General features: G+C 59.5%; 1 protein-coding gene across 1 annotated transcript in view; it reads left to right on the top strand.

Annotated features, from left to right (window-relative positions):
* The window catches only part of ASS1 (argininosuccinate synthase 1), a 358,057-nt gene extending 338,797 nt beyond the window's left edge, over positions 1 to 19,260 (top strand). The window contains exons 15-16 of the mRNA XM_078646217.1: positions 1,966 to 2,031; positions 18,995 to 19,260. Coding sequence (XP_078502343.1) covers positions 1,966 to 2,031; positions 18,995 to 19,049 — 121 coding nt within the window. The 3' untranslated portion in view covers positions 19,050 to 19,260. The remainder of the gene's footprint in view (positions 1 to 1,965; positions 2,032 to 18,994) is intronic.
* The last annotated feature ends 1,434 nt before the right edge of the window (positions 19,261 to 20,694 follow it).

Genomic DNA, 20,694 nt, shown 5'->3' with positions numbered 1-20,694 from the left:
ATCCCAAGGTAGCACAGGGGGTTAAAATGCCTGCACCAAGCAGATAACAAAGTGCATATGATGTAAATAGGTCAGTGGTTTATTGCTTCTGTAAGAGAGCTCCTTGTGTTACTTGTTGTTTATAAGTCAAAATTCGAATAGAGAACATTGAGCTATTAGCTAACCCTGGGCGGAACACTACGCCATGCTTGTGGAGTGTGCGTAGTTTGCGTAACTACACGCTACGTGAATTGCATGTAGCACAGTGCAAAAGCACATAGCATAGTGGGCATTTTATGCTCGCTCACGGTCCTCAACGTCAAGTTGGAGACTGCGAGCGAGCAAAATCACTATCTCGGCGATACTTTTTCCTCGTTCGCGATCAGCAACATCAAGTTGCCGATCGCGAGCGTGGAAAATAAATGTCCCGGTGTGATTCTCAATGCGGGGAGGTCAGGTTTCTCACTGCGAGTGGCCACGTATGCTCGCAACCCATTGCGATGAGAAACTACCAGTCCGCGTTGAGAAAGCTGCCGCTCGAGTACAAATCTACTCGAGCGGCAGAAAATGACTGCTTGCACTGTGCAAGATGCCGTTTGCAATGATTGCACAGTGCGGACAAGCATTCGGCACTGTGCAATCAGTGCGAACAGCATATTTCCCTACCACACTACGCAGTTCGCGTAGCTATGCATAGCATGCGTAGTGCACTTCCCATATACGCGTAGCGCTACTATGCGAACTACGCCCAGGGTTACTATTAACTGTCATCAAAGAGCTGCATGCAAACTGCATGGTATAGGTCCGAGCTATATTTTTTTTGCCCAGTCTTTCATTATCCTAACCTTGTGAAAAGGGTTAATTTGGGTAGAAAACAATTCTTATTATGAAAGAGAACCCCTAACAATGATGTTAAGTTTTATTTCTGAATGTGTGCTTTTCCAGAATAAGGACTCTTAAACTATATTGCCTACCAGTATCGCTGGCATGTCACTCCTACACTAAACCTTGTAGCCCTGTCTGATGTAACATTTCCTATGCACTGATTAGCACACCTATGATTGTCTCTGTGCAATGTGTGTGTGATGTAAAGTGCTCTGACAACTCACACTGGTATGAGTGGCGCTATAAAACTAAGGGCCAGATGTAGGAGAGGAAATACCGGTCAATAACGGCCGATTTCAGCCGTTACCGACCGGTATTTAGGAATCGGCATGTAGGGGCCAGCATTTTACAGAATCGGTAAATTTACCGAATCTGTAAATTTACCGATTCTGTAAAATACCGAATCGGTAATTTTACCGATTCGGTAATTCCACATGTAGGTGACACTCCTGAGAGTGCCACAGGACCCTTAAGAGTCGGTATTTTCCACCCAATCCTATTGGGTGGTAAAATACCGAATTCAGGTGTGCATGCACATCTGTGCGTGAACACCTGTGCCATGTGACACACAGGCATGCCCTTAGGGCATGTATGTGTGCCACATGTCACACATGCCTGTATTTGGGGTGGTAGAGGGTGTCAAAGTGACACCCCCTGCACCCTTGCAGGATTCGGTATTTAATCGGTAAATACCGAATGCTACCGATTCGGTAATTGAAAATTAAATTTTACGTACATCTCCCACCTTCTATTTTACCGATTCATAAATACCGAATCGGTAAAATAGAATTACCTACATCTGGCCCTGAATGAATCTGAGAGACAGGGGTTCTGGAGACTTGAGGGGCGCTGTTCAAGGGGGCTAGTGAGGGAATCCGTAGCAGAGGTGGTCATGGGGGGGGGGGCAACAGACATTGGTGCACAGGGCGCCCCCAGCGCCCCCAGCGCTAAAGCCGGCCCTGGGTCCAGTCGAGCACGGTGGCTCGTAGGTTCAGAAAGGGCGTGGGGGTGACTAAAGGGCTGAGAGAGGGTGGGCCCGGGGCAGCGGGGAGAGCCTCCTGTGCCCCCCTAACCCCTGCTTTCCTCTCTCCGTCTCTGCAGCATGGACGTCCAGGGGGACTACGAGCCCTGCGACGCCTCCGGCTTCATCAAGATCAACGCCGTCAGGTGAGTCACCTGGACAGGTGAACGCATGTGCGACACCCCCAAAAATCAGAGAGCCTGTGTGAGCCCAGACACCCCCAGAACGGAGCACCTGTGTGAGCCCCAGACACCCCCAGAATGAAGAGCCTGTGTGAGCCCCTGACACCCCCAGAATGGAGCGCCTGTGTGAGCTCCTGACACCCCCAGAACAGAGCGCCTGTGTGAACCCCAGACACCCCAGAATGGAGTGCCTGTGAGAGCCCAGACACCCCCAGAATGAAGAGCCTGTGTGAGGCCCAGACACCCCCAGAACAGAGCGCCTGTGTGAGCCCCTGACACCCCCAGAATGGAGAGCCTGTGTGAGCCCCTGACACCCCCAGAACAGAGCGCCTGTGTAAGCCCCTGACACCCCCAGAATGGAGAGCCTGTGTGAGGCCCCGACACCCCCAGAATGGAGCGCCTGTGTGAGCCCCAGAAACCCCCAGAACAGAGCGCCTGTGTGAGCCCCTGACACCCCCAGAATGGAGAGCCTGTGTGAGGCCCCGACACCCCCAGAATGGAGCGCCTGTGTGAGCCCCAGAAACCCCCAGAACGGAGCGCCTGTGTGAGCCCCAGACACCCCAGAATGAAGAGCCTGTGTGAGCCCAGACACCCCCAGAACAGAGCGCCTGTGTGAACCCCAGACACCCCAGAATGGAGCGCCTGTGTTAGCCCAGACACCCCCAGAATGGAGCAACTGTGTGAGCCCCAGACACCCCCAGAATGGAGCGCCTGTGTGAGCCCCGCACCCCCAGAATGGAGCGCCTGTGTGAGCCCAGACACCCCCAGAATGGAGAGCCTGTGTGAGCCCAGACACCCCCAGAACAGAGCGCCTGTGTGAACCCAGACACCCCCAGAATGAAGAGCCTGTGTGAGCCCCAGACACCCCCAGAACAGAGCGCCTGTGTGAACCCCAGACACCCCCAGAATGGAGAGCCTGTGTGAGGCCCCGACACCCCCAGAATGGAGCGCCTGTGTTAGCCCAGACACCCCCAGAATGAAGAGCCTGTGTGAGCCCCAGACACCCCCAGAACAGAGCGCCTGTGTGAACCCCAGACACCCCCAGAATGGAGAGCCTGTGTGAGGCCCCAACACCCCCAGAATGGAGCGCCTGTGTGAGGCCCCGACACCCCCAGAATGGAGCGCCTGTGTTAGCCCAGACACCCCCAGAATGGAGCAACTGTGTGAGCCCCCGACACCCCCAGAATGGAGCGCCTGTGTTAGCCCAGACACCCCCAGAATGGAGCAACTGTGTGAGCCCCCGACACCCCCAGAATGGAGAGCCTGTGTTAGCCCAGACACCCCCAGAATGGAGAGCCTGTGTTAGCCCAGACACCCCCAGAATGGAGCGCCTGTGTGAGCCCCAGACACCCCCAGAATGGAGCGCCTGTGTGAGCCCCCGACACCCCCAGAATGGAGCACCTGTGTGAGCCCCCGACACCCCCAGAATGAAGAGCCTGTGTGAGCCCCAGACACCCCCAGAATGAAGAGCCTGTGTGAGGCCCAGACACCCCCAGAATGGAGAGCCTGTGTGAGGCCCAGACACCCCCAGAATGGAGCGCCTGTGTGAGCCCCCGACACCCCCAGAATGGAGCGCCTGTGTGAGCCCCGACACCCCCAGAATGGAGCGCCTGTGTGAGCCCCCGACACCCCCAGAATGGAGCACCTGTGTGAGCCCAGACACCCCCAGAATGGAGAGCCTGTGTGAGCCCAGACACCCCCAGAATGGAGCGCCTGTGTGAGCCCAGACACCCCCAGAATGGAGCGCCTGTGAGCCCAGACACCCCCAGAATGGAGAGCCTGTGTGAGCCCAGACACCCCCAGAATGGAGAACCTGTGTGAGGTCCGACACCCCCAGAATGGAGCGCCTGTGTGAACCCCAGACACCCCCAGAATGGAGCGCCTGTGTGAGCCCCCGACACCCCCAGAATGGAGAACCTGTGTGAGCCCCCGACACCCCCAGAATGGAGCGCCTGTGTGAGCCCCGACACCCCCAGAATGGAGCGCCTGTGTGAACCCCAGACACCCCCAGAATGGAGCGCCTGTGTGAACCCAGACACCCCCAGAATGGAGAGCCTGTGTGAGCCCCGACACCCCCAGAATGGAGCGCCTGTGTGAACCCCAGACACCCCCAGAATGGAGCGCCTGTGTGATCCCCGGACACCCCCAGAATGGAGCGCCTGTGTGAGGCCAGACACCCCCAGAATGGAGAGCCTGTGTGAACCCAGACACCCCCAGAATGGAGCTCCTGTGAACCCCCGACACCCCCAGAATGGAGCGCCTGTGTGAGGCCCAGACACCCCCAGAACAGAGCGCCTGTGTGAGCCCCCGACACCCCCAGAATGGAGCGCCTGTGTGAACCCCAGACACCCCCAGAATGGAGCGCCTGTGTGATCCCCGGACACCCCCAGAATGGAGCGCCTGTGTGAGGCCAGACACCCCCAGAATGGAGAGCCTGTGTGAACCCAGACACCCCCAGAATGGAGCTCCTGTGAACCCCCGACACCCCCAGAATGGAGCGCCTGTGTGAGGCCCAGACACCCCCAGAACAGAGCGCCTGTGTGAGCCCCCGACACCCCCAGAATGGAGCGCCTGTGTGATCCCCGGACACCCCCAGAATGGAGCGCCTGTGTGAGGCCAGACACCCCCAGAATGGAGAGCCTGTGTGAACCCAGACACCCCCAGAATGGAGCTCCTGTGAACCCCCGACACCCCCAGAATGGAGCGCCTGTGTGAGGCCCAGACACCCCCAGAACAGAGCGCCTGTGTGAGCCCCCGACACCCCCAGAATGGAGCGCCTGTGTGAGCCCAGACACCCCCAGAATGGAGAGCCTGTGTGAGCCCTGACACCCCCAGAATGGAGAGCCTGTGTGAGCCCCAGACACCCCCAGAATGGAGCGCCTGTGTGAGCCCTGACACCCCCAGAACAGAGAGCCTGTGTGAGCCGCCGACACCCCCAGAATGGAGCGCCTGTGTGAGCCCAGACACCCCCAGAATGGAGAGCCTGTGTGAGCCCTGACACCCCCAGAATGGAGCACCTGTGAGCCCCTGACACCCCCAGAATGGAGAGCCTGTGTGAGCCCTGACACCCCCAGAATGGAGCACCTGTGAGCCCCTGACACCCCCAGAATGGAGAGCCTGTGTGAGCCCCAGACACCCCCAGAACAGAGCGCCTGTGTGAGCCCCAGACACCCCCAGAACAGAGCGCCTGTGTGAACCCCAGACACCCCCAGAATGGACCGCCTGTGTGAGCCCCTGACACCCCCAGAACAGAGCGCCTGTGTGAGCCCCGACACCCCCAGAATGGAGCGCCTGTGTGAGCCCCCGACACCCCCAGAATGAAGAGCCTGTGTGAGCCCCAGACACCCCCAGAATGGAGAGCCTGTGTGAACCCCCGACACCCCCAGAATGGAACGCCTGTGTGAGGCCCCGACACCCCCAGAATGGAACGCCTGTGTGAGCCCCAGACACCCCCAGAACAGAGAGCCTGTGTGAGCCCCCGACACCCCCAGAATGGAGCGCCTGTGTGAGCCCAGACACCCCCAGAATGGAGAGCCTGTGTGAGCCCTGACACCCCCAGAATGGAGCACCTGTGAGCCCCTGACACCCCCAGAATGGAGAGCCTGTGTGAGCCCTGACACCCCCAGAATGGAGCACCTGTGAGCCCCTGACACCCCCAGAATGGAGAGCCTGTGTGAGCCCCAGACACCCCCAGAACAGAGCGCCTGTGTGAGCCCCAGACACCCCCAGAACAGAGCGCCTGTGTGAACCCCAGACACCCCCAGAATGGACCGCCTGTGTGAGCCCCTGACACCCCCAGAACAGAGCGCCTGTGTGAGCCCCGACACCCCCAGAATGGAGCGCCTGTGTGAGCCCCCGACACCCCCAGAATGAAGAGCCTGTGTGAGCCCCAGACACCCCCAGAATGGAGAGCCTGTGTGAACTCCCGACACCCCCAGAATGGAACGCCTGTGTGAGGCCCCGACACCCCCAGAATGGAGCGCCTGTGTGAGCCCCAGACACCCCCAGAATGGAACGCCTGTGTGAGCCCCCGACACCCCCAGAACAGAGCGCCTGTGTGAGCCCCGACACCCCCAGAACAGAGCGCCTGTGTGAACCCCAGACACCCCCAGAATGGAGCGCCTGTGTGAGCCCCAGACACCCCCAGAATGGAGCGCCTGTGTGAGCCCCTGACACCCCCAGAATGGAGAGCCTGTGTGAGCCCCTGACACCCCCAGAATGGAGCGCCTGTGTGAGCCCCAGACACCCCCAGAATGGAGAGCCTGTGTGAGCCCCAGACACCCCCAGAATGGAGAGCCTGTGTGAGCCCCAGACACCCCCAGAATGGAGAGCCTGTGTGAGCCCCAGACACCCCCAGAACAGAGCGCCTGTGTGAGCCCCAGACACCCCCAGAACAGAGCGCCTGTGTGAACCCCAGACACCCCCAGAATGGACCGCCTGTGTGAGCCCAGAGACCCCCAGAATGGAGAGCCTGTGTGAGGCCCAGACACCCCCAGAATGGAGCGCCTGTGTGAGCCCCAGACACCCCCAGAATGGAGAGCCTGTGTGAACCCCAGACACCCCCAGAATGGAGAGCCTGTGTGAGCCCAGACACCCCCAGAATGGAGCGCCTGTGTGAGCCCCAGACACCCCCAGAATGGAGAGCCTGTGTGAACCCCAGACACCCCCAGAATGGAGAGCCTGTGTGAGCCCCAGACACCCCCAGAATGGAGCGCCTGTGAGCCCCTGACACCCCCCGAATGGAGCGCCTGTGTGAGCCCCAGACACCCCCAGAATGGAGAGCCTGTGTGAGCCCCAGACACCCCCAGAATGGAGAGCCTGTGTGAACCCCAGACACCCCCAGAATGGAGAGCCTGTGTGAGCCCAGACACCCCCAGAATGGAGCGCCTGTGTGAGCCCCAGACACCCCCAGAATGGAGAGCCTGTGTGAACCCCAGACACCCCCAGAATGGAGAGCCTGTGTGAGGCCCAGACACCCCCAGAATGGAGAGCCTGTGTGAACCCCAGACACCCCCAGAATGGAGAGCCTGTGTGAGCCCAGACACCCCCAGAATGGAGCGCCTGTGTGAACCCAGACACCCCCAGAATGGAGAGCCTGTGTGAACCCCAGACACCCCCAGAATGGAGAGCCTGTGAGCCCCGGACACCCCCAGAACAGAGCGCCTGTGTGAGCCCCAGACACCCCCAGAACAGAGCGCCTGTGTGAGCCCCAGACACCCCCAGAACAGAGCGCCTGTGTGAACCCCAGACACCCCCAGAATGGAGCGCCTGTGTGAGCCCCTGACACCCCCAGAATGGAGAGCCTGTGTGAGCCCCGACACCCCCAGAATGGAGAGCCTGTGTGAGCCCCAGACACCCCCAGAATGGAGAGCCTGTGTGAGCCCAGACACCCCCAGAATGGAGCGCCTGTGTGAACCCCAGACACCCCCAGAATGGAGAGCCTGTGTGAGCCCCCGACACCCCCAGAACAGAGCGCCTGTGTGAACCCCAGACACCCCCAGAATGGAGCGCCTGTGTGAGCCCCTGACACCCCCAGAATGGAGAGCCTGTGTGAGCCCCGACACCCCCAGAATGGAGAGCCTGTGTGAGCCCCAGACACCCCCAGAATGGAGCGCCTGTGTGAGCCCCTGACACCCCCAGAATGGAGAGCCTGTGTGAGCCCCTGACACCCCCAGAATGGAGCGCCTGTGTGAGCCCCAGACACCCCCAGAATGGAGAGCCTGTGTGAGGCCCAGACACCCCCAGAATGGAGCGCCTGTGTGAGCCCAGACACCCCCAGAATGGAGAGCCTGTGTGAGCCCAGAAACCCCCAGAATGGAGCGCCTGTGTGAGGCCCAGACACCCCCAGAATGGAGAGCCTGTGTGAGGCCAGACACCCCCAGAATGGAGAGCCTGTGTGAGCCCAGAAACCCCCAGAATGGAGCGCCTGTGTGAGGCCCAGACACCCCCAGAATGAAGAGCCTGTGTGAGCCCAGACACCCCCAGAATGGAGAGCCTGTGTGAGGCCAGACACCCCCAGAATGGAGAGCCTGTGTGAGGCCAGACACCCCCAGAATGGAGCGCCTGTGTGAGCCCCAGACACCCCCAGAATGGAGAGCCTGTGTGAGCCCCTGACACCCCCAGAACAGAGCGCCTGTGTGAGCCCCGACACCCCCAGAATGGAGAGCCTGTGTGAGCCCCGACACCCCCAGAATGGAACGCCTGTGTGAGCCCAGACACCCCCAGAATGGAGAGCCTGTGAGAGCCCAGACACCCCCAGAATGGAACGCCTGTGTGAGCCCCGGACACCCCCAGAATGGAGAGCCTGTGAGAGCCCAGACACCCCCAGAATGGAACGCCTGTGTGAGGCCCCGACACCCCCAGAATGGAGCGCCTGTGTGATCCCCGGACACCCCCAGAATGGAGCGCCTGTGTGAGCCCCGGACACCCCCAGAATGGAGAGCCTGTGTGAGCCCAGACACCCCCAGAATGGAGCGCCTGTGTGAGCCCAGACACCCCCAGAATGGAGAGCCTGTGTGAGCCCAGACACCCCCAGAATGGAGCACCTGTGTGAGCCCCCGACACCCCCAGAACAGAGCGCCTGTGTGAGCCCCCGACACCCCCAGAATGGAGAGCCTGTGTGAGCCCAGACACCCCTAGAATGAAGAGCCTGTGTGAGGCCCAGACACCCCCAGAATGGAGCGCCTGTGTGAGCCCCCGACACCCCCAGAATGGAGCGCCTGTGTGAGCCCCTGACACCCCCAGAATGGAGAGCCTGTGTGAGCCCCTGACACCCCCAGAATGGAGCGCCTGTGTGAGCCCCCGACACCCCCAGAACAGAGCGCCTGTGTGAGCCCCCGACACCCCCAGAATGGAGAGCCTGTGTGAGCCCCAGACACCCCCAGAACAGAGCGCCTGTGTGAGCCCAGACACCCCCAGAATGGAGTGCTTGTGAGAGCCCAGACACCCCCAGAACAGAGCGCCTGTGTGAGCCCCAGACACCCCCAGAATGGAGCGCCTGTGAGCCCCCGACACCCCCAGAACAGAGCGCCTGTGTGACCCCCTGACACCCCCAGAATGGAGCTCCTGTGTGAGCCCCAGACACCCCCAAAATGGAGCGCCTGTGTGAGGCCCAGACACCCCCAGAATGGAGCGCCTGTGTGAGGCCAGACATCCCCAGAATGGAGCGCCTGTGTGAGGCCAGACACCCCCAGAATGGAGCACCTGTGAGCCCAGACACCCCCAGAATGGAGCGCCTGTGTGAGCCCCTGACACCCCCAGAATGGAGCGCCTGTGTGAGCCCCTGACACCCCCAGAATGGAGCGCCTGTGTGAGGCCAGACACCCCCAGAATGGAGAGCCTGTGTGAGCCCAGACACCCCCAGAATGGAGAGCCTGTGTGAGGCCCAGACACCCCCAGAATGGAGAGCCTGTGTGAGGCCAGACACCCCCAGAATGGAGAGCCTGTGTGAGGCCAGACACCCCCAGAATGGAGAGCCTGTGTGAGCCCCAGACACCCCCAGAATGGAGAGCCTGTGTGAGGCCCAGACACCCCCAGAATGGAGAGCCTGTGTGAGGCCCAGACACCCCCAGAATGGAGCGCCTGTGTGAGCCCCAGACACCCCCAGAATGGAGCGCCTGTGTGAGGCCAGACACCCCCAGAATGGAGCTCCTGTGTGAGCCCCTGACACCCCCAGAATGGAGCGCCTGTGTGAGCCCCAGACACCCCCAGAATGGAGTGCCTGTGTGAGGCCAGACACCCCCAGAACGGAGCGCCTGTGTGAGCCCCAGACACCCCCAGAATGGAGAGCCTGTGTGAGGCCAGACACCCCCAGAATGGAGAGCCTGTGTGAGCCCCAGAAACCCCCAGAACGGAGCGCCTGTGTGAGCCCCAGACACCCCCAGAATGGAGAGTCTGTGTGAGCCCCAGACACCCCCAGAATGGAGAGCCTGTGTGAGGCCAGACACCCCCAGAACAGAGCGCCTGTGTGAGCCCAGACACCCCCAGAATGGAGAGCCTGTGAGAGCCCCCGACACCCCCAGAATGGAGCGCCTGTGTGAGCCCCGACACCCCCAGAATGGAGCGCCTGTGTGAGGCCAGACACCCCCAGAATGGAGAGCCTCTGTGAGGCCAGACACCCCCAGAATGGAGCGCCTGTGTGAGCCCCTGACACCCCCAGAATGGAGAGCCTGTGTGAGGCCAGACACCCCCAGAATGGAGAGCCTGTGTGAGGCCAGACACCCCCAGAATGGAGAGCCTGTGTGAGCCCAGACACCCCCAGAACAGAGCGCCTGTGTGAGCCCCTGACACCCCCAGAATGGAGCGCCTGTGTGAGCCCCCGACACCCCCAGAATGGAGCGCCTGTGTGAGCCCCCGACACCCCCAGAATGGAGCGCCTGTGTGAGCCCCAGACACCCCAGAATGGAGAGCCTGTGAGCCCCTGACACCCCCAGAACAGAGCGCCTGTGTGAGCCCCAGACACCCCCAGAACAGAGCGCCTGTGTCAGCCCCAGACACCCCCAGAACAGAGCGCCTGTGTGAGCCCCGACACCCCAGAATGGAGCGCCTGTGTGAGCCCCAGACACCCCCAGAATGGAGAGCCTGTGTGAGCCCAGACACCCCCAGAATGGAGCGCCTGTGTGAGCCCAGACACCCCCAGAATGAAGAGCCTGTGTGAACCCCAGACACCCCCAGAATGGAGCGCCTGTGTGAGCCCCAGACACCCCCAGAATGGAGCGCCTGTGTGAGGTCCAGACACCCCCAGAATGAAGAGCCTGTGTGAGCCCCCGACACCCCCAGAATGGAACGCCTGTGAGAGCCCCAGACACCCCCAGAACAGAGCGCCTGTGTGAGCCCCGGACACCCCCAGAATGGAGCGCCTGTGTGAGCCCCTGACACCCCCAGAACAGAGCGCCTGTGTGAGCCCCAGACACCCCCAGAATGGAGCGCCTGTGTGAGCCCCGACACCCCCAGAATGAAGAGCCTGTGTGAGCCCAGACACCCCCAGAATGGAGCGCCTGTGTGAGCCCAGACACCCCCAGAATGGAGCGCCTGTGTGAGCCCCAGACACCCCCAGAATGGAGAGCCTGTGTGAGCCCCGACACCCCCAGAATGGAGAGCCTGTGTGAGGCCAGACACCCCCAGAATGGAGAGCCTGTGTGAGCCCAGACACCCCCAGAATGGAGAGCCTGTGAGAGCCCAGACACCCCCAGAACGGAGCGCCTGTGTGAGCCCCAGACACCCCCAGAACGGAGCGCCTGTGTGAGCCCCAGACACCCCCAGAATGGAGCGCCTGTGTGAGCCCCTGACACCCCAGAATGGAGAGCCTGTGTGAGCCCAGACACCCCCAGAACGGAGAGCCTGTGTGAGCCCCCGACACCCCCAGAATGGAGAGCCTGTGTGAGTTCCTGACACCCCCAGAATGGAGCGCCTGTGTGAGCCCCCGACACCCCCAGAATGGAGCGCCTGTGTGAGCCCAGACACCCCCAGAATGAAGAGCCTGTGTGAGGCCCCGACACCCCCAGAATGGAGCGCCTGTGTGAGGCCCCGACACCCCCAGAATGGAGCGCCTGTGTGAGCCCAGACACCCCCAGAATGGAGAGCCTGTGAGAACCCCTGACACCCCCAGAATGGAGCGCCTGTGTTAGCCCTGACACCCCCAGAACAGAGCGCCTGTGTGAGCCCCCGACACCCCCAGAATGGAGCGCCTGTGTGAGCCCAGACACCCCCAGAACAGAGCGCCTGTGTATGCCCCCGACACCCCCAGAATGGAGAGCCTGTGTGAGGCCAGACACCCCCAGAATGGAGCGCCTGTGTGAGCCCCCGACACCCCCAGAATGGAGCGCCTGTGTGAGCCCCCGACACCCCCAGAATGGAGCGCCTGTGTGAGCCCCTGACACCCCCAGAACAGAGCGCCTGTGTGAGCCCCGACACCCCCAGAATGAAGAGCCTGTGTGAGCCCAGACACCCCCAGAATGGAGAGCCTGTGTGAGCCCCAGACACCCCCAGAATGGAGAGCCTGTGTGAGCCCCTGACACCCCCAGAACAGAGCGCCTGTGTGAACCCCAGACACCCCCAGAATGGAGAGCCTGTGTGAGGCCCCGACACCCCCAGAATGGAGCGCCTGTGTGAGCCCCAGACACCCCCAGAATGGAGAGCCTGTGTGAGGCCCAGACACCCCCAGAACAGAGAGCCTGTGTGAGCCCCCGACACCCCCAGAATGGAGCGCCTGTGTGAGCCCAGACACCCCCAGAATGGAGAGCCTGTGTGAGGCCCAGACACCCCCAGAATGGAGAGCCTGTGTGAGCCCCAGACACCCCCAGAATGGAGCGCCTGTGTGAGCCCCAGACACCCCCAGAATGGAGAGCCTGTGTGAGCCCAGACACCCCCAGAATGGAGCGCCTGTGTGAGCCCCCGACACCCCCAGAATGGAGCGCCTGTGTGAGCCCCGGACACCCCCAGAATGGAGCGCCTGTGTGAGCCCCGCACCCCCAGAATGGAGCGCCTGTGTGAGCCCAGACACCCCCAGAATGGAGAGCCTGTGTGAGGTCTCGACACCCCCAGAATGGAGTGCCTGTGTGAGGCCAGACACCCCCAGAATGGAGAGCCTGTGTGAGGCCCAGACACCCCCAGAATGGAGCGCCTGTGTGAGCCCCAGACACCCCCACAATGGAGCTCCTGTGAGCCCCAGACACCCCCAGAATGGAGCGCCTGTGTGAGGTCCCGACACCCCCAGAATGGAGTGCCTGTGTGAGGCCAGACACCCCCAGAATGGAGAGCCTGTGTGAGGCCCAGACACCCCCAGAATGGAGCGCCTGTGTGAGCCCCAGACACCCCCAGAATGGAGCGCCTGTGTGAGCCCCAGACACCCCCAGAACGGAGCGCCTGTGTGAGCCCCCGACACCCCCAGAATGGAGAGCCTGTGAGAGCCCCAGACACCCCCAGAATGGAGCGCCTGTGTGAGCCCAGACACCCCCAGAATGGAACGCCTGTGAGAGCCCCAGACACCCCCAGAATGGAGCGCCTGTGTGAGCTCCTGACACCCCCAGAATGGAGCGCCTGTGTGAGCCTCAGACACCCCCAGAATGGAGCGCCTGTGTGAGCCCCCGACACCCCCAGAATGGAGCGCCTGTGAGAGCCCCCGACACCCCCAGAATGGAGCGCCTGTGAGAGCCCCAGACACCCCCAGAATGGAGCGCCTGTGTGAGCCCCTGACACCCCCAGAACGGAGCGCCTGTGTGAGCCCCCGACACCCCCAGAATGGAGAGCCTGTGTGAGGCCCAGACACCCCCAGAATGGAGAGCCTGTGTGAGCCCCCTGACACCCCCAGAATGGAGAGCCTGTGTGAGCCCCCGACACCCCCAGAATGGAGCGCCTGTGAGCCCCAGACACCCCCAGAATGGAGAGCCTGTGTGAGCCCAGACACCCCCAGAATGGAGCGCCTGTGTGAGCCCCCTGACACCCCCAGAATGGAGAGCCTGTGTGAGCCCCCGACACCCCCAGAATGGAGCGCCTGTGAGCCCCAGACACCCCCAGAACAGAGCGCCTGTGTGAGCCCAGACACCCCCAGAATGGAACGCCTGTGTGAGCCCAGACACCCCCAGAATGGAGCGCCTGTGAGAGCCCCCGACACCCCCAGAACAGAGCGCCTGTGTGAGCCCCCGACACCCCCAGAACAGAGCGCCTGTGTGAGCCCAGACACCCCCAGAACAGAGCGCCTGTGTGAGCCCCCGACACCCCCAGAATGGAGCGCCTGTGTGAGCTCAGACACCCCCAGAATGGAGAGCCTGTGTGAGCCCCTGACACCCCCAGAACAGAGCGCCTGTGTGAGCCCCGACACCCCCAGAATGGAGAGCCTGTGTGAGCCCAGACACCCCCAGAATGAAGAGCCTGTGTGAGCCCAGACACCCCCAGAATGGAGCGCCTGTGTGAGCTCAGACACCCCCAGAATGGAGCGCCTGTGAGCCCAGACACCCCCAGAATGGAGCGCCTGTGTGAGCCCCCGACACCCCCAGAACAGAGCGCCTGTGTGAGCCCCCGACACCCCCAGAACAGAGCGCCTGTGTGAGCCCAGACACCCCCAGAACAGAGCGCCTGTGTGAGCCCAGACACCCCCAGAATGGAACGCCTGTGTGAGCCCAGACACCCCCAGAATGGAGCGCCTGTGTGAGCCCCCGACACCCCCAGAACAGAGCGCCTGTGTGAGCCCAGACACCCCCAGAACAGAGCGCCTGTGTGAGCCCAGACACCCCCAGAATGGAGCGCCTGTGTGAGGCCCAGACACCCCCAGAATGGAACGCCTGTGTGAGCCCAGACACCCCCAGAATGGAGCGCCTGTGTGAGCCCCCGACACCCCCAGAACAGAGCGCCTGTGTGAGCCCCCGACACCCCCAGAACAGAGCGCCTGTGTGAGCCCAAACACCCCCAGAATGGAGCGCCTGTGTGAGCTCAGACACCCCCAGAATGGAGAGCCTGTGTGAGCCCCTGACACCCCCAGAACAGAGCGCCTGTGTGAGCCCCCGACACCCCCAGAATGGAGCGCCTGTGTGAGCTCAGACACCCCCAGAATGGAGAGCCTGTGTGAGCCCCGACACCCCCAGAATGGAGAGCCTGTGTGAGCCCAGACACCCCCAGAATGAAGAGCCTGTGTGAGCCCCCGACACCCCCAGAATGGAGCGCCTGTGTGAGCCCAGACACCCCCAGAATGAAGAGCCTGTGTGAGGCCCAGACACCCCCAGAACAGAGCGCCTGTGTGAGCCCCCGACACCCCCAGAATGGAGCGCCTGTGTGAGCCCCCGACACCCCCAGAATGGAGCGCCTGTGTGAGCCCGAACACCCCCAGAATGGAGAGCCTGTGTGAGCCCCCGACACCCCCAGAATGGAGCGCCTGTGTGAGCCCCTGACACCCCCAGAACAGAGCGCCTGTGTGAGCCCCCGACACCCCCAGAATGGAGCGCCTGTGTGAGCTCAGACACCCCCAGAATGGAGCGCCTGTGTGAGCCCCCGACACCCCCAGAATGGAGCGCCTGTGTGAGCCCGAACACCCCCAGAATGGAGAGCCTGTGTGAGCCCCCGACACCCCCAGAATGGAGAGCCTGTGTGAGCCCCCGACACCCCCAGAATGGAGAGCCTGTGTGAGCCCAGACACCCCCAGAATGGAGAGCCTGTGTGAGCCCAGACACCCCCAGAATGGAGAGCCTGTGTGAGCCCAGACACCCCCAGAATGGAGCACCTCTGTGGGTCACTGACACCCCAGAATAGTATGCGCAAGTACACTGTGAGCCTCCCACACGCACCCCCCAAATGCAGCACCTGTGTGAGCCCCCAACGCCCATAGTAGAAGCGAAGAGTGAGACCCCAATGCATGCTGTATAGTGCATCACCTGCACTTTCTGCACACACTCAGAAGCACAATGCCTCCACATTCTGCACATGCTCTACAGAGCACCGCTGCCACATTCTATACACGGTCGAGAGTGCACTTCCTCCACATGCTGCACATACACTAGAGTGCACTGCCTCCACATTCTTGCAAGCTCTACAGAGCACTACCGCCACATTCTGTGCATGTTCTACAAAACACAGCCTCCACATTCTGCACATGCTCTAGAGGGCATTTCCTCCACAGTCTGCGGACACTCTAGAGCGTACCACCTCCACATTCTGCACATGTTGTACAGTGCAACTCTCCACTTTCTGCACATGCTGTACAGCGCTCTGCCTCCACATTCTGTGCACGCTCTACAGAGCACCTCCTCCGCATTCTATACACACATTCTATACACACTCAAGTGCGCACTGCCTCCACATTCTGCACACATTGTGTAGCCCATTGCCTCCACATTCTGTGCACAATCTAGATGCACTTCCTCCACATGCTGCGCACTCTAGAGCGCACTGCTTTCCCATTCAGCACACGCTCTACAAAGCACTGCCTTCACATTCTGCGCACACTCTAGAGCACACTGCCTCCACATTCAGTGCACTCTCTACGTAGCACTACCTCCACATTCTGTACATGCTCTAGAAGGCACTGCTTCCACATTCTGCGGATGCTCTACAGAGCACTGCCTCCACATTCCGCACACATTCTAGAGTGCACTGCTTCCACATTCTGCGGATGCTCTACAGAGCACTGCCTCCACATTCTGCACACAGTCTAGAGCACACTGCCTCCATATTTTGCCCACGCTTTACAGTGTACTGTCTTCACTGTCCTTGCATGCTGAACAGTGCACGGCCTCCATATTCTGTGCAGATTCAGCGTACATTCTAAAGCGCACTGCTTCCACGTTCAGCGCACTCTCTACATAGCACTGCCTCCACATTTTGCACACACTCTTGCGCACATTCCCTCCACATTCAGTGCCGGCTCCACTGAGCACCTCCTCCACATTCTGTGCACACTTTAGAGTACACTTCCTCCACATTCTGGCGCACTGCCTTCACATACAGCACAGGCTCCACAGAGCACTGCCTTCATATTCTGCGCACACTCTAGCGCACGTTGCCTCCACATTCACTGCATACTCTAGAATGCACTGCATTCACATACAGCACATGCTCTGCAGAGCACTGTTTTCACATTCTGCACACACTCTAGAGGGCACTGCTTCCACCTTCTGCGGAAGCTCTACAGAGCACTACCTCCACATTCTGCATACATTCAGCGCACACTCAAGAGCGCACTGCCTCCACATTCAGGGCACCCTCTACAGTGCATTGCCTTCACATTCTGCGCTCACTCTAGTGCACACTTCCTCCATATTCATACCCACCCTAACCAAAGTATACCACCTCCACAGTGCACCGCCTCCACATTCTGCGCATGCTCTGCAGCGCACGGCCTCCACATTCTGCACACACTCTACACTGCATGCCTCTAAATACTGCTCACACTCTACAGCACACTGCCTCCACATTCTACGTGCACTCTAGCGTGCGTTGCCTCCAAATTCACTGCCCTCTCTATTGAGCACTGCCTCCACATACAGAGCATTCCCTACAGACACTACGTCCATATTCTGTACATGCTCTTAGAGCGCACTGCCTCCACATTCTGCACACACTAAAGCGCACTAACTCCACATTTTGTGCACGCTCTAAAGCACAAAGCCTCCACATTCAGCGCACCCTCTACAGAGCACTGCCTCCACATTCTGTACACATACTAGAGTGCACTGCCTCCATATTTTGTGCACCCCTTACAGAGCATTGCCTCCACCTTCATGCTGTGCAGCACACCGCCTATACATTCTGTGCACTCTCTATACAGCCCTGTCTCCACATTCTGTGCATACTCTGCAGTGCACTGCCTCCACATTCTGCACACATTCAGCGCACACTCTGGAGCGTACTGCCTCCACATTCTGAGCACAGTCGAGAGGGCACTGCCTCCACATTCTGCATGCACTCTAGCGCTCATTGCCTCCACATTCAGTGCCCTTTCATAGAACACCTCCTCCACATTCTGCACATGCTGTACAGCTCACTGCCTCCACATTCAGCGCACACTCGAGAGCGCCCTTCCTCCACATTCTACGCACCCTCTACAGAGCACTGCCTCCACACTCTACATTCAGTGCACTGTCTTCCCCTTGCATATATGCTGTACGTCGCATGCCTCCACATTCTGTGCACACTCTACAGAGCACTGTCTCCACATTTTACACACCCTCTAGAGCGCACTACCTCCACATTCTGCGCACACTCTAGCGTGCACTTCCACCACTTTTTGTGCACCCTCTACAGAGCACTGCCTCCACATTCTGCGCAAATGGGCTCACTGCCTCCACATTCTGCGCACACTCTAGCGCGCACTGCCTCCACATTCTGCGCACACTCTAGTGCGCACTGCCTCCACATTCTGCGCACATTCAGCGCACTGCCTCCACATTCTGCGCACACTCTAGCACGCACTGCCTCCACGTTCTGCGCACACTCTAGCGCGCACTGCCTCCACATTCTATGCACATTCTAGCGCGCACTGCCTCCACATTCTGTGCACACTCTAGTGCGCACTGCCTCCACATTCTGCGCACATTCAGCGCACGGCCTCCACATTCAGCGCACACTCTACAGAGCGCTGTTTCCACATTGTGCGCACATTCAGCGCACTGCCTCCACATTCTGCGCACACTCTAGCGCGCACTGCCTCCACATTCAGCGCACACTCTACAGAGCGCTGTTTCCACATTCTGCGCACATTCAGCGCACTGCCTCCGCATCCTGCGCAGATAGGCGCACTGCCTCCACATCCTGCGCACACTCTAGCGCACACTGCCTCCACATTCTGTGCACACTCTAGCGCGCACTGCCACCACATTCAGCGCACACTCTACAGAGCGCTGTTTCCACATTCTGCGCACATTCAGCGCACTGCCTCCAAATCCTGCGCAGACAGGCGCACTGCCTCCACATCCTGCGCACACTCTAGCGCGCACTGCCACCACATTCAGCGCACACTCTACAGAGCGCTGTTTCCACATTCTGCGCACATTCAGCGCACTGCCTCCACATTCTGCGCACATTCAGCACACTACCTCCACATACTGAGCACAGTCGAGAGGGCACTGCCTCCACATTCTGCGCACACTCTAGCGCGCACTGCCTTCACATTCTGCGCACATTCAGCGCACTGCCTCCACACTCTGCGCACACTCCAGCGCGCACCGCCTCCACATGCATAGCCACACTTCAGGTTAATAACTATTGATGTCACCAGGTCCTGTTGAAATGAAATCCTGTTTCCTCCTTTCATGTGTCGGCTCGTGTGAGAGAATGCGGAGGGGAGAGGGGGTGCCCTCTGCCCGTCCTCCAGATATTAATGGCACCGAGCCATGATACCCTTAACAAACAACCCCCCCCCCCCCAGACCCTCCCCCCCCGCACTGAATGAAGGCGCTGAATGGATGTTAATTCCCCGTTTCTTCTCTCGCTCCATCTCCAGGCTGAGGGAACATCAGCGCCTCCTGAGCAAGGTCACCGCCGCCGAGACAAAGTGAGGCTGCGCCGGGATCGCGCCGCCGCTGTCCGCGCGCACGAGGATCGCGCCCATTGTCCGCAGTTTGTGATTGTTGAGACTTTTCTAAAGCCTTGGAGAGGGCGGGGGCCAGGCCCCCGGCCCCCCCCTCAGCCGCCGCGGGGGCCCGCGGATGGGAGGATGAAAAGCCTGCTGGAAAGAAAGAAAGGAATAAAGACCTCCTTCAATTAAAACCCTCTCCGCCTCCTCGTGCGTCTGTGTCTCCATTATCAGCTGTTTGATTCAAGGAAAGCATGTTTCATCCCCTGATCTCGGCTTCTTCGTGCTAAGAGCCACTCGCTTTTTAATGTCTTCTGTTTACTTTTGTTCTTTTCTTTCCGTCTGTTTATTTCTATCTCTTCTGCTGTTTCCAGGTATTTTTATTCCATTTTGTTTATCTGCCTCCGTGGTTTTTGTTATATTCCCATCTCTCTCCGTTTCCGTCTCCTCTGTTCACATCTTTTCTCCTGATTCGTTATTTTCTCTTCACCGGTCCATTTCTCTTCTCTTTCTATCTCTTCTTTTGTTTCCAACTCTTACTTCTCTTTCCATTTCGTCTTCTTGTTCTTCTGTTTCCAAGTCTTTTTCATGTTCCCATCTCTTCTGTTCTCATGTTTCCGTCTGTTTGTGTGTTCTCTTCCTGTTTCCATGTCTTCTTCTGTTTCCATCTCTCTCCTTCTAATTCTGCCCCTTTTTGTCTCCATCTCCTCTGTTCTGTTTCCATCTCTTCTTCTTTCCCTCCTTTCCTTCTCCCCTCTTTCAGTCTGTTTCCATCTCTCTTCTAAATGTTCATTTTTTTCTGTTCTAGCTCTTTATCAGTTTCCTTCTCTTCTGTCTATTATTTTTCTATTCCTCCTTTTTATATCCCTCTTTTCTCTTTCCATCTGGTTACCTTTCTTCTTCTGTGCCAATCTCCTTTTCCCCCTTTCCTTCTCTCTTGTTCTATTTCCATCTCTTCTGCCCTCACCTCCTTTTCTGTTTCCAGCTCTCTTCCCCTGACACATCTTCGCTGTCTCACTCTTTCAGTTGCCTCCTGTATTTTAATCTCTTCTGTTTCCATCTCTTGTTCTGTTTCCTCTTCTTCTATTTTCACCTATTTTTTTTATTATTATCACAGATTACAAGATATTGGGGAATAACGAGCAGCAACCATTGTTTTCGCACCCATCCCCACGTTTGCATTATCTACTAGTCTTTCACTCTGATTTTCACCTGCTGTCAGCAAGCAAAGTGTCTCCTTGCAAGTTTCTTGAGACCAGAGGGTGCGGAGGAGGGACACCGGGGCTAAAATTGGGACCCGCCCCCAAAGCTCTGGGCATTCCAAGGTTTGGGCCCCTGAATGTGAATAAACCACGTGGCCCTGGAGCACAAGGTTCCTTTCAGCCACGTGTCCGGGGGTTTCCTGTTCAGAGCCCCCCCCGCTGTGAGCAGGTGGCAGGTGTACGTGGGGGCCATGAGGAGGGCGTGGGAGGGAGTGGGCCGGTCTTACCTTCCAGGTGAACTACCAAGGGCTTTAATGTTGTCTGAGAGAGCCTCTGGACCTCGGTGTCCATGCAGATGTTGTAACCCCGGGGGACACTCGTGAGCCCCCATAATGCTGCCCTAATGTCATCGCCTCTGCCCTGATC

Source organism: Lissotriton helveticus, chromosome 5_1 (assembly GCF_964261635.1).
Source record: "Lissotriton helveticus chromosome 5_1, aLisHel1.1, whole genome shotgun sequence".
NCBI lineage: Eukaryota > Metazoa > Chordata > Amphibia > Caudata > Salamandridae > Lissotriton > Lissotriton helveticus.
This window is presented reverse-complemented; position numbering and strand designations above follow the sequence as displayed.